Below are 15,362 nucleotides of genomic sequence, written 5' to 3'. Positions count from 1 at the left end.
ATTTAATTTCACAAAAAAATAGTGTAAAAGCTTACAAAAGTTCTTTAAAATATAGTAATATAATAGACAATTATATATTTAAATACAAACATATAGTAACATAATTGGCACACCAATAATTAAACAAAAGGATCAGCAAGGACAAACATACAGTAACATAAGAGAGAAGTGTATAGTTAAATACAAATATATAGTAACTCAATACACAAGTATACAATTAAATACAAACATATAGTAACATAATAGAAAAATCTATACTTAAACAAGGATCAGTAAAGACAAACATATAGAAACATAATAGAAAAATATATATTTAAACACAAGGATCTGTGAATACAAAAATATAGTGGCATGATACACAAGTATATAATTAAATACAAACATATACTAACATAATACACAAGTACATAATTAAATACACACATAGTAATACAATAGACAAGTATATAATTGAATACAAACACATTGCAACCTAACAGACAAGTATATAATTAAACACAAACATATAGAAACATAACAGACAAGTATATAATTAAATACAAACATATAGAAACATAACAGACAAGTCTATAATTAATTACAAACATACAGTAACATAATAGACAATTATACAATTAAATACAAACATATTGTAATTAAACACAAAGATCTGTAAGGACAAACATATAGTAACATAAGAGGCAAGTCTAATAAATTACAAACATACAGCAACATAATAAACAAGTATATGGGTGGGTGGGTGATTTAGTGTTTTATGGCACAACGCAGATAGGTTATCTGTGCCAAACGTCAGGTAAAAAGGTAAAAGTAAATTTGGTAAAATTCATAAAAGGAAATTAAGGCAAAACAAAACAAAGTGAAAAAAATAAATAAATAGCATAAAACCAAAGTTTACATCTGGTCAAGAGAAAATCTACAGTAATTCAAACTGTAAAAAACTTTCTGTAGCATGACTGTAATAATCATAACTCGCCAGGAAGTCTAACACATAAGTACAAAAACAACTGTCAGTCGCCTGAAGTTGGCCTTTCCAGTCCTTGTTTCGAGTCAATGTTATGGCCAGTTTCTAATTTCAAATCAAACTAGATGAACTGTGATTTTTAAAAAGGAACCACATTAAAAAGGTGTAATGTACACATTAAAAAAACTTAAATGGCATTAAAAAGATTACTGGTCTTTAAAACAATACCATGGTGGACACTATCATTATCACCAATAACACTGTCTAATGTTATGGACAAACCTTGGGACAGAACATGTTTAAAATGGTGCTATTGTTGTGAATCGTAACAATGACAAGAAAGTAAAATATGGCTTGTTATGATAGGAGTGTTACATCAATTCTAGATAAAAGAAAACATGAGTTAAAAACTGTGACCAATGCATAGTCTAGTCAGAACAACTTCTTCTTTCCAATCCTTGTGGAAGCTAGACAGCCAAAGTCCAATATAGGGTTTTATTTGGAAGAGCTTGTTTTTGCGTTGCTTACTCCAAGTTGACTGCCATCTGGCACGGAGCTGAGCCTTAAATACAGGACAATTGTCGATGTATGGGAAAGGCACAGCTGTGATAGTGCCAGAGCAAATAGACTCTTAGCTGTAGTGCTGACAAGCTCATCTGCGAACACCAACGTGGCTCAGTATCCAGAAAAACTGGACAGAAGTAGATGTTAAAGAGAAATGGGCCAATCGGTTTTGAATATCGGTGAGAACAGGGCCAGTAGAGAACTAAGTGAGTCAGTATAAATCGTGAAGTTCAAGAACTGCTTAGCTTCTATGTGATCCAGGGTACGAGAAATTGTACACAGTTCAGCAGTGAACACAGAAGCTGTAGAGAGGATTCTGCACGCAACCACTGAACCAGAACAAACCATGGCAGAGCCCACACAGTCACATGATTTCAAGCCATTTGTATAAATAGGAATGGAAGGATGGTTTGAAAGATGTTCAGCAAATAGCAGACAGTATTTCCAATCAGGAGTGTCTACTTTTTTCAAATGACTTAAAGATAGGTCATAACTGGGGGCTATAAGAAGCCATGGTGTAATGGGTTGTTGACCAGTGGATACAGCATTGTTATCCAAGGACAGACCCAATTCACCTAACTGTGCTTGGATACGAAGGCCAAAATGAGCAATGGCAGACCATCTGGTTTGAAAAAGCATAGCCCATCAAGGAAGGAAAACACAACCCTAGGTGGGATGCTTTGGTGAAGAACGAAGTTTTGAAGCATATAGTAAAGACAGTTGCAAACAGCGGAGGTGCAAAGAAGGTTCATGAGGCTCTATTTATAAAGCTCTAAACTGGGGAAGTGCAGAAAGCACCAGTGCACAGCCAAAGTCCTTGATGATGAATAGGATCTAGCATCTTTAAGGCTGATGGTCTAGCAGAGCCATAGACCAGTGATCCATAGTCGAGTTTCAATCAAATAAAAGCACAATATATCTTTAGCAGAGAATGTTGATCCACCCCCTAAATGGTGGTAGAGAGGACACAGAGGATGTTCAATGCTCTTGTACATTTGAACCATACCTACTGATGTGTGGTCAAAGATAAACTTCAAGAACTTAGTCTCAGAGACACAGGAAGCACAACCTCACTGATCTGAAATTCACGATCAGGGTGAATAACCCATTACGGCAAAAGTGCATGCAAATGGTTTTAAAAAGAGAAGGTAATGCCATTTGCTGTGGTCCACTTCAGTAAATGATTGAGGACATTCTGTAGCTGCCGCTCATATACCTCACGTTCAACGACTGAGATGAGATGTGAAAGTCGTTAACATAGAGCCTGTTTGCAACAGTGAGAGGGAGTTGTTCAGTGATAGCATTAATTTTTATACTGAAAAGTGTGACACTCAGAACACAGCCCTGAGGGACTCGAAGTTCCTGTAGAAAAGAATGGGAAAGTGTCAAACACACACAAACTTGGAATCTCTTTTTCAATCAAAAACATTTTAATAAAAATGGGTTAATGGCCACGTAACCCATATATATGGAGGTCTCGAAAAGTGCCACACCTCTATGTTGTGTCATAAGCCTTCTCAATGTCAAAGAATATTGGTACAAGATGTTCTCATTTGAGAAAGGCTTCTCTCATTGACATTTCAAATGAAATCAGATGGTCCATGGTAGAGTGCTGTCGTCGTAACCCACACTGGGTGGATGAGGGGAGGTTGTTTGATTTGAGGAACCAAACAAGAGTGACATTAACCATCCTCTCTAAGGTCTTACAGAGACAGCTCATCAAAGCAATTGGACAGTAGTTTAAAGAAATCTTGGGATACTTCCCAGGCATAGAAAAAGGTAGAACAATAGCATGGCCCCAGGCATCAGGAAAACACTCTCCTGTCAGATCCAGTTAAAAAACAATCAGAAGAATAGCAAGAGAAGCAGGAGATAGATAGCACAGCATATCATATTGGACATCCTCAGGTCCAACCAATGTACTGCCAGTTTGAGTTCCACCAGTGTAAAGGGACAATTATAAAGATGATTGCTCTGCCCGAGTCTTGATGGCTAAGAAGGCGAAAGATAAAGCAGAAGTGCTATATACCCAGCAAAAGCTGTCACCTAGAGTATCGGCAATGCTCTGGGTGTCAATTACTTCCTGACTATCAGAGTGCAAGATCGAGAGGGGGACAGAATTATATTAGCCACTGACCTTTCGAATCTTGTCCCATATAACTTTGAAACTGGTGGTAAAAGATATATCACTTGTGAACTTAATCCAAGATTCCTTCTGGCTTTGACGTCTTACCCACCCGAGCATGTGCATAGGCCAGTTGGAAAGTATTGCGATTCGAGAGTGTGGAATATCTTCGGAAAATGTGTTGAGGTTTAAGGAATACATCGAGCAACTGCTTGTATAATACAGTCAGTTACTTCTGCCACACAGTCATCTATTGATGGCTTACAGACGATGGCAAGATCGGATTCTGTGAGACCAGTGAAAGAGGACTAGTTTGCGTGATCCACTTTCCACCAGAGCACATGGGTAGGGTGCCACCCTACAACCACAGCCAGTCTCTCTCAAAATGATAGGAAAATGATCAATGCCTCGTGGATTATTGTCAACTTTCCATGAAAAATGGGAGAATAGTGAAGTGGAGCAAACTGAGAGATCAATAGCAGTAAAGGACTGACTAGGTGCATGAAAATAAGTAGAAGAACCAGTATTGAAAAGAGTAAAGATGTGATCAGAGAGCATAGCAGAGGGGATGATGTCCATTAAAGTCCCCCATGATGAAAAATGGAGATGGTAACTGTTCAATGAGAGCATCAAGGTCTGATGGATCATATGTCTCTCCAGGTGACAGATAGAGAGAACAAATAGTGATGGTATGAACTAAAAAAACACAGATGGCTACAGCTTCCAAGGATGTGTCAAATGGCAAAGACAGGGTGGGTACATACTGATCAACAAACAGTTCCACCCCTCCATGCACTCGTCCATCACACAGCCTGTCATTTCTCTGTAAAGAAAACAGCCAAAAGGTGACTATATTGATAGGTTTCAGAAATGTTTCCTGTAAAGAGACAAACAGAATGGAATGTAAACTTCGACAGTTCCATTGTATCAGGGTGGCCATTTTTATTTATGTGTAGGCGAATTAGGCGGAGAACCCTTCTCTTTACAACCACGACTTTTTTTCCTTATTCAAGAGAGGTCTGTCAACCTCCATGAATCCTGCCCTGGGTCAATTAGGCAGGTCTTTGCTGTTGGAAGGGGATTCCATAGACTGAGGACATGAACAAATGATTGTTTTACATCTTGGGGTGAGAGAGAAAGATGGATCCGAGGAAATGCCTGTACCCAGAACAAAAGGATGTTGATCTTGGGGTTTAGTGGAATGTATATAAGGGACAAAGATAGGTGTTAAAGTTGATTCATCAACTTTTTTAACCATGGAGGTGAAAAAACTTTTCAATTGTTTGGAGAACAATTCTTTAAGAGGCACAAAAAGTACTGTCTGCACTCCCACAGTAGCTGTGGAACAAAGTTCAGCAGCATGCATCTGAGATGAGGTAGTAGACAGCAATTTTCAAGCCTCAAAATAGGTAATGTTATAAATCGTTTACAAACGCTGCACCTCTTTTTCTTCCAACCATTTAGGGCAAGAACAAAAGTAGGATGGGTGAGAGCCATTGCAATTGATGCAATGAGGGTCCGTTTCACACTGATAGCCATCATGGTCCTTGCCACTGTAACGAGCACACGTCAAGGAACCAAGACATGACATCTTTGAGTGACCGAACCATTGACACTGGAAACATCAGAGAGGGTTTGGAATGTATGGCCATACTCTGCAATTAAGATACCCTGCCTTGATAGTGGCAGGCGGACTGGGTAACGTAAATGTCAGAATGAGGACATTGGTCAGCACCATAATTCCATCTTTGTGAGTAGAGATACGTCTCACTGCAGAAACTACTTGGGTGAAGAAACCAGCAAGAATCTCTGACTCTGGGATGTTCTTCAAATCCCTCTCAATAATAACTCATCATGATGAATTCAAAGGAGCATGAGAGATGTAATCTCTATAAGTATATCCCAAATTACCTTTGAAAGCAACAGGAGTTCACTGTGTTGAGATGTGGATGTTTCCACCAATATATCACCAGATCGAAGCCTTTTTACTGACTTTGGAGATCCAGCAGGTCCCTCTAGTCCCTTCTGAATGAAAAAGGGAGACATTTGCCCTGAAGATTTGTCTGAAAGTGAGTGTAATATAAGAAAGTGAGGTACAATAGGTGGTACAAATGGTAAGGATTGCTGCTCAGAATCTTCAAGACATGATCATTTACCTATAGACTGTTTTTTCATTATTTTATTACGATTTTTAATTAAAGTATCCATAATAAAGAAAGGGAAATTTCATTGCCCACTGACCCAACCCATCATGGAGCCCTACAAGGGGATGCACTACAATGTCAAACAAGAACACTGCAGCAATGCCAGGGTTTCGTGAGCACTATACTCAAACACCACCATCAGATATAATGTCCACAACACATGTTGAGAACATCCAACACTAGTACTTGGTTGACCCTAGCCCGAGTGGACCAGCCAATTGACACAAGGAGGGCCACCCCAAGGCCAAAGTAGTGTGTTAGGGTTTGACCCCTCAACCATCAGGATCCTCTCCTCCCCTTCATGGATTGCCATGCACGGCAAACACGTGGGTGGATGTTTAGATCCCAGAGGAGGTAAACTGAAAGAAAAGAACCTTCCCTGGGGGTCCCTCACCACGTACAGGAATCCACATCGAGGAGTAAACAAGTATATAAATAAACACAAAAATATAGTACCACAACAGACGAGTATATAAATAAATACAAACATATGTATAATAGACAAGTATATAATTAAATACGAACACATAGTAACATGACAGACAAGTATATAATTCAATACAAACATACAGCAACACAAAAGACAGTATATAATTAAATACAAACATACAGTAGCCTAAGAGACAAGTCTATAATTAAATACTAACATTTCGTAACATGACAGACAAGTATATGATTAAATGCAAACATATAGTAATATACTAAAAAGTATATATTTAAATAGAAACATATAGTAACATGGCAGACAAGTACATTATTAAACACAAAGAGTAACATAATAGACAAGTATATAATTAAATACAAACATGTAGTAACATAAGAAACAGCTATATAATTAAATACAAACACCTAGTAACATAACAGACAAGCATATAATTAAATACAGGGATCAGTAAGGACAAAGAGATAGTAACATAAGAGAGAAGTATATAATTAAACAAAATCATCAGTAAGGACAAACATATAGTAACATAATAGAGAAGTCTATAATTAAACAAATATAGTAACACAATACACAAGTACATAAATAAAAATTTATAGTAACATAACAGACAAATATACAATTAAATACAAAAATATAGTAACATAATACATAAGTATATAATTAAACACAAGGATCTCTAAGGACAAAAATAAAGTTACATAATGGACAAGTCTATAATTAGAGACATATAGTGATATAACAGACAAGTATATAATTAAATACAAACATATAGTAACATAATACAGAAGTATATAATCAAATACAAACACAGGGTAGCATAATAAACAGATATATAATTAAATACAAACATAGGGTAACATAATAGAAACGTATATAACTAAACAAACATATAGTATCATGACACACAAGTATATAACTAAACACAAGCATCTGTAAGGACAAACATATACTAATAAAGTAGACAAGCCTATAATTAAATACAAGGATCTGTAAGGACAAAAATATGGTAAAATAGATTATCTATAATTAAATACAAACATATAGTCACGTAATAGAGAAGTCTATAATTAAATACCAACATACAGCAACATAAGACAAGTATATAATTAACTACAAACATATAGTAGCATAATACACAAGTACGTAATCAAATACAAACATAGTAACATAACAGACAAGTATATACTTAAATACAAACATACAGTAACATAATACACAAGTAGATAATTCAACACAAGGATCTCTAAGGACAAACACATTGCAACCTAACAGACAAGTCTATAATTAATTACAAGCATGTAGTAACATAATAGACAAGTCTATAATTAATTACAAACATACAGTAACATAATACACAAGTAGATAATTCAACACAAGGATCTCTAAGGACAAACACATTGCAACCTAACAGACAAGTCTATAATTAATTACAAGCATGTAGTAACATAATAGACAAGTCTATAATTAATTATAAGCATGTAGTAACATAATAGACAAGTCTATAATTAATTACAAACATATAGTAACAAAACAGACAAGTCTATAATTAAACACGAGGATCAGTAAGGACAAACATATAGTAACATTACAGACAAGTCAATAATATCATCAACAAAAATAAACAGAAGTGAATCTACTAGACTTGTTGATGTTAGTATGACAGGTTAACTTTCACATATACTATCATCAACAAAAATAAACAGTAGTGAATCTACTAGACTTGTTGATGTTAGTATGACAGGTTAACTTTCACATATACTATCATCAACAAAAATAAACAGTAGTGGATCTACTAGACTTGTTGATGTTAGTATGGCAGGTTAACTTTCACATATACTATCATCAACAAAAATAAACAGTAGTGGATCTACTAGACTTGTTGATGTTAGTATGACAGATTAACTTTCACAGAACCTATCATCAACAAAAATAAACAGTAGTGAATCTACTAGACTTGTTGATGTTAGTATGATTGGTTAACTTTCACATATACTATCATCAACAAAAATAAACAGTAGTGGATCTACTAGACTTGTTGATGTTAGTATGACAGGTTAACTTTCACATATACTATCATCAACAAAAATAAACAGTAGTGGATCTACTAGACTTGTTGATGTTAGTATGACAGATTAACTTTCACAGAACCTATCACCAACAAAAATAAACAGTAGTGGATCTACTAGACTTGTTGATGTTAGTATGACAGGTTAACTTTCACAGCTACTATCATCAACAAAAATAAACAGTAGTGGATCTACTAGACTTGTTGATGTTAGTATGACAGGTTAACTTTCACATATACTATCATCAGAAGCTGATCATTGAAAGCAAGTTTTAAATTATTTACTTTATCTCCAGCTCAGTAACTATTTATCGAGTTCTTGTCATACCTTCAACATACAGTTATGTTTTAAATACATTTGCCAAATCTGAGTTTGAGTATATATAGGTTTACATTAGGAATACATTTTGTCAACTACATTTGATTTAATGTACAATATTGATATTTACCTACACATACCTCCCTATACAGTACATAATTTATCAAATCAAAAGTGCATTACGAAAAGGTACAAACCAACTGATTATGATAACTATAACATATTTAATACAATATAACATTTAATATAACCATAACACACTTAATACAACATACTTAATATAACTATAACACTTAATACAACTAAAACTCTTAATATAACATACTTAATACAACTATAACACTTAATATAACATACTTAATATAACACACTTAATACAACTATAACACTTAATATAACATACTTAATATAACACACTTAATACAACTATAACACTTAATATAACATACTTAATATAACACTTAATATAACATACTTAATACAACTATAACACTTAATATAACTATAACACTTAATACAACATACAACACTTAATATAACATACTTCCTTCAGGTTTTTCTTTAACTTGCTTCCCCTCTTGAAGGATTTTTTTGGTGTTGATTTTTCCATAAGCACTAAATCCCCGGTAAATTGGAATGGAAGGTGCTGCAGCCACTCTTCGTGAGACATTATGAGTAATTGTCTGTATCTCAACATCAACCTTCTTTGGAGAAGTACATTCTGTATGTGGTTCAGAAAGCAAATCTGTAGCATTCGGCTCCGGAGATTTGAAAATTTCTTTCTTAAAATCTAGATCTGGGCTTTTGTTGGGTCTTGGAGTCATGAAGACTTCAACTGGTGGTTGTATCTCCTCAACATTTACAGATGCTCTGTTTGTGAAATCTTTTTTTTGTCTTTCTATAAGATCTTTAATTTTTTCAAGGCCACCTACAGAACAAAAAAATCAACTTTGATACTGTACCAAAGATTTATACCAAAGCTTGCAGATTTACACCACCTACAGAACAAAAAAATCAACTTTGATACTGTACCAAAGATTTATACCATAGCTTGCAGATTTACACCACCTACAGAACAAAAAAATCAACTTTGATACTGTACCATAGATTTATACCATAGCTTGCAGATTTACAATTTTCTAAATTAATTTGTTTGTCTGAACTCATGTCACACAAATCATTAAAACAATTGTTTAAAAACTACAGAGCCATCAATAATGAAACTAACAGTTAACTACTACCAACTGTTATACTATGTAGTATATCTTAAAAGGGAAGTTCATATTACTTGGTCAAACTTTACTGATATCATGATACCTCTTTGCTTTGCAGAGTATTTGCTAATGAACTATAAGTTTAACTGGCCATCAATTTTCTTTTAGCCTTATATTGCTTTTACGTGAATTTAATATTTTACCACCTATACAAAGAAAATTTTGATCATTAAATCTACATAAGATATTTTCGTAAACTTTCGATGGATGGGAGATTTATTACAGCAGTGCTAAAAGCAGCTAATATTTTAATTTATAACAAATAATAATAAACATTTTGTAAACTTAAAATGATGTAGGGATGGCAGCAATAAAAAGAATGGAAACAACAATATAGGGATAACACAGCTATACACACATTAATGAAAACAACAATACAGGGATAATACAGCTATGCACACATCAACGGAAACAACAATACAGGGATAGCACAGCTATGCACACATCAACAGAAACAACAATACAGGGATAGCACAGCTATGCACACATCAACGGAAACAACAATACAGGGATAGCACAGCTATGCACACATCAACGGAAACAACAATACAGGGATAACACAGCTATGCACACATTAATGGAAACAACAATACAGGGATAACACAGCTATGCACACATTAATGGAAACAACAATACAGGGATAACACAGCTATGCACACATTAATGGAAACAACAATACAGGGATAACACAGCTATGCACACATTAATGGAAACAACAATACAGGGATAACACAGCTATGCACATTAATGGAAACAACAATACAGGGATAACACAGCTATGCACACATTAATGGAAACAACAATACAGGGATAACACAGCTATGCACACATTAATGGAAACAACAATACAGGGATAACACAGCTGTGCACACATTAATGGAAACAACAATACAGGGATAACACAGCTATGCACACATTAATGAAAACAACAATACAGGGATAACACAGCTGTGCACACATTAATGGAAACAACAATACACGGATAACACAGCTATGCACACATTAATGGAAACAACAATACAGGGATAACACAGCTATACACACATTAATGGAAACAACAATACAGGGATAATACAGCTATGCACACATTAATGGAAACAACAATATAGGGATAATACAGCTATGCACACATTAATGGAAACAACAATACAGGGATAATACAGCTATACACACATTAATGGAAACAACAATACAGGGATAATACTGCTATGCACACATTAATGGAAACAACAATACAGGGATAATACAGCTATACACACATTAATGGAAACAACAATATAGGGATAATACAGCTATACACACATTAATGGAAACAACAATACAGGGATAACACAGCTATACACACATTAATGGAAACAACAATACAGGGATAACACAGCTATACAAACATCAATGGAAACAACAATACACGGATAACACAGCTATGCACACATTAATGGAAACAACAATACACGGATAACACAGCTATGCACACATTAATGGAAACAACAATACAGGGATAACACAGCTATACACACATTAATGGAAACAACAATACAGGGATAATACAGCTATACACACATTAATGGAAACAACAATACAGGGATAATACAACTATACAAACATCAATGGAAACAACAATACAGGGATAATACAACTATACAAACATCAATGGAAACAACAATACAGGGATAATACAGCTATACACACATCAATGGAAACAACAATACAGGGATAATACAACTATACATACATCAATGGAAACAACAATACAGGGATAATACAACTATACAAACATCAATGGAAACAACAATACAGGGATAATACAACTATACAAACATCAATGGAAACAACAATACAGGGATAATACAACTATACAAACATCAATGGAAACAACAATACAGGGATAATACAACTATACATACATCAATGGAAACAACAATACAGGGATAATACAACTATACAAACATCAATGGAAACAACAATACAGGGATAATACAACTATACAAACATCAATGGAAACAACAATACAGGGATAATACAACTATACGTACATCAATGGAAACAACAATACAGGGATAATACAACTATACATACATCAATGGAAACAACAATACAGGGATAACACAGCTATGCACTCATCATCTCAATAATACAGGGTGTTCGGAAAGTCACTGTGCACTTGTATATTTATTGACAGACATGTTTCAAAATAGAATACAGGAGGTAAATATGACTGACAATCATAAACAATGTTGAAAGTGACCCCCGTTGGCATCAATACAGGCTTGGATCCTTCTTATTTTGTTTCTAAACACCGCTACCAGTTTCTGGCTTGAAAAAGACTGAATAAAATATGATTACAAAACTGCACAGTGACTTTCCGAACACCTTGTATAATTTAATGTTTCATGTACAATACATGAGTACAAAACAATTAACTTGGTCAGTTTAACTATCCTCATGTTTTACACCAACTTGGGTTATTGGTACCCACATCCTAGGCTCTTAGTCATACTATATTGATATGACCATGATATTATGATAAACAAACTGCATATCAACTGTCAGGAACATCTAACCTCTAACTGCAGTAACAATATGGTTGAGTACACATATTAAAGTGTTATGTTAAATTTTAATATTAACAGTCATGAAGGTATTATCTATACCTAGCTATGTCTTCCATATGTTGTTTTTATTTTTTTATCATCCATACATCATTTTACCAAATGTTTGGCATTACTTCTCTTGTGACATCTTTGTCCTTGACTAAAGGTTAGTACATTTTGTGTAATAAAAGTTTAAAATTAAGTGTTTTGACCTGTTTTTACTCATTCAATCCATAATTAATATATGATGTTGGCTCCCAAAAGACACAAAGGTATAGTGTACAAAGCATCAAGTGTTCTACACATTAGTCATCTTATGATTACCTATTACTGGCTGGTAATTCATATTTAATACTGTACTTAAGCTTTCTTAAAAGAACACCTGGTTTCTGTAAAAAAACCTAACTTCAAATGATAATTACACTGTTTACAACAGAATTATGATTTTTTTTAATTACTAGTAGTTATTACACCTATCAATGACACAGTACACCATTCAGAAACAGTGTGTAATTAGTTAGTGATAAAGTAGTTGTAATGTCACAACAGTGTGTAATTAGTTAGTGATAAAGTAGTTGTAATGTTATATCTCAAGTAGAACAAGAAGAACAATTTGACAAATTGTCCCTTTCTGATTTGTTGTTTTGTTTTCTTGCCTTGTATTTGGACTTGTTTGGTACATAAATGAAAGTGACTGACAAACATCTTTTAAAGTAAAATCTCAATCACTGTTGATTTTTCTGCCTGATATTTGAATTATCACTATGGAGTACCTTGACTATCTTTACAAACAGAGCCTACAAACTCCATCATAACACTATTTTCTCACAGTTCACACTACTTTTCATAAAACAAGCTGAATAAGAAATAAGATACTTTTCTTGAGTTTGGACCAAAAGTTTATACTAAAAATATTAAAAGCTAACGTAATAAAAATCCTACTTTTTGCTTCTGGCAACGAAATGTACCGAAGTTGTTCACTTGATACAGGTGTTCTTTGATACTGTAGAACTGACTTTTGGTCATTAACTAAACAAACTTTAGTCTCACGAAGAGCTTCAGAATTTGTTTCACTCATAGAATCACCAAAATCTGAAAGTTCTTTCAGCAGAAACTGTTTTTCCCACTCAGAAAAAGCAACCTGTTCTGATCCCAAGTTCTTCTGTTGCAGCCACGTGGGTATACCAGAGTTGTATGTCCACTTTGCAAGCCCTGCTGATTTTAAATAACTAAATTCTTCGAAACAGCCATCTTTTGAACTTGAACTACTAGTCCTTGCTAAGGTTGTTGCTGGAAGTTTCTCAGGCAAATCTTCCAGAAAGCTTTGATTATTGTTAGGTACATTCAGACTCTGATAATCAGAAGCTTTCTAAAAATAGAAGTTTACTGAAAATTAGATTCAGAAAGTAAACACCAGGAGTCATGTTAAAATTTAAGTGAGATTAGGTGCTTCCTAAATTTCACACCCTGATCAAGTAAGTATTAAATTAGATCATCTATAAAAATAAGTGTTCTATCAATAATATTTTGTAGACTGAATTCCATTACCATTTTCTTACACATTAGTCACCTAGTGTTCCACTTGTTGCAATAAAAACTTAAATGTAATTAATATTATTGTTGCTTTTTGAAAAGATGATGAACTGTCTTGTAAAGAAACATTAATTTACAGAAATGTACAGTTCAGATAGTGGGACCTTACTAACTACTTTTGTTGATAATGGTCGAACATTTTAAATTCACAAAAAATTCCATCATTCCATATTAGATTTGCCAGATTATGATAAAACATAATTCTTATATTCCCTAAAGATAAATCTATGAATAAAACACTACAAGAGATCAATTTGGCTGGATCTCATAACCACCCCAAAAAAAATCAAAATAAATCTAATTTACCCTTTTTTTCTTTCTAAAATGAGTTCAAATTTTAACAGGAAACTACAATAATTTATCCTAAGTAGCCTTCAGCTCGTACCAGTATACATCTATAGATAATTCAATTTTATTATTTCATTACCCTTTGAACCATGTCCAACTACTATTCCTGCAATTATAAATTTTAAACACCCTAGGATATGTTATACTATCAAACTACATTACCCACAAGCTACTTGTGTGCACGCGTCATGAACCATTTTTATTATATTATTCATTTCACTTCATCTAATCTAAACTAACCTAAAGAAAGATCCTTACTTTTACAATTTAGTTACTTTTATAATTATATGTAAACACAACAAACAAGAAACAATACATAACCAATCTTCTTTTTTCTTGCTCTTGGTTGTCAGATAAAATTAATCTTAGTTTTTATTTAATTCAATAAGACACTAAACAGTATAGACTAACTACATACAAAAAGTACAAAAATTATTTTACCTCTAAAAACTTTTGTAGCTTTATAACTATGCAACGAGTTGTTAAAAATTCATCCAAACTAGTCGTTCACTTTCTCATGTGAATAACATTTGAGTGAAACTGACATTTAACCATTGAAAACGTAACATACAGATGAAAACCTTGACTTTCTATTGGCTTTAACAATTAAATGTGAGAGAGAACTATTAATGAATTATAAAAGAGAAGATGTGACTGAATTTCTTCTAGACAGCTCTGTAGCCAAACAAATTGAAGATTATAATAATTGCAGTTTGTCTGAACAATGACAATTTTAGATAGAGTAATTTATGTTTAATTTTGTACTTTTTCAAGGAGTGGTTGATAAAATAGACAAAATGACACACCAATGGAAAATGTGTCATGTGTCACATGAGGGGAAATTCGGGAATTTTAAAAAATATTTCCTTACAC

At 33.8% G+C, this 15,362-nt stretch overlaps 1 protein-coding gene across 1 annotated transcript in view; it reads right to left on the bottom strand.

The window, feature by feature from the left end:
• LOC143245660 (uncharacterized) overlaps positions 1 to 15,362 on the bottom strand; it is a 92,054-nt gene that overhangs the window by 63,575 nt on the left and 13,117 nt on the right. The window contains exons 5-6 of the mRNA XM_076492009.1: positions 13,491 to 13,917; positions 9,228 to 9,611 (exon numbers count right to left, since the gene is read on the bottom strand). Coding sequence (XP_076348124.1) covers positions 9,228 to 9,611; positions 13,491 to 13,917 — 811 coding nt within the window. The remainder of the gene's footprint in view (positions 1 to 9,227; positions 9,612 to 13,490; positions 13,918 to 15,362) is intronic.

The sequence above is a fragment of the Tachypleus tridentatus genome, chromosome 2, assembly GCF_004210375.1.
Source record: "Tachypleus tridentatus isolate NWPU-2018 chromosome 2, ASM421037v1, whole genome shotgun sequence".
Taxonomy (NCBI): domain Eukaryota; kingdom Metazoa; phylum Arthropoda; class Merostomata; order Xiphosura; family Limulidae; genus Tachypleus; species Tachypleus tridentatus.
The sequence above is the reverse complement of the archived record's forward strand: the minus strand, read 5'-3'. Positions and strand labels throughout refer to the sequence as shown.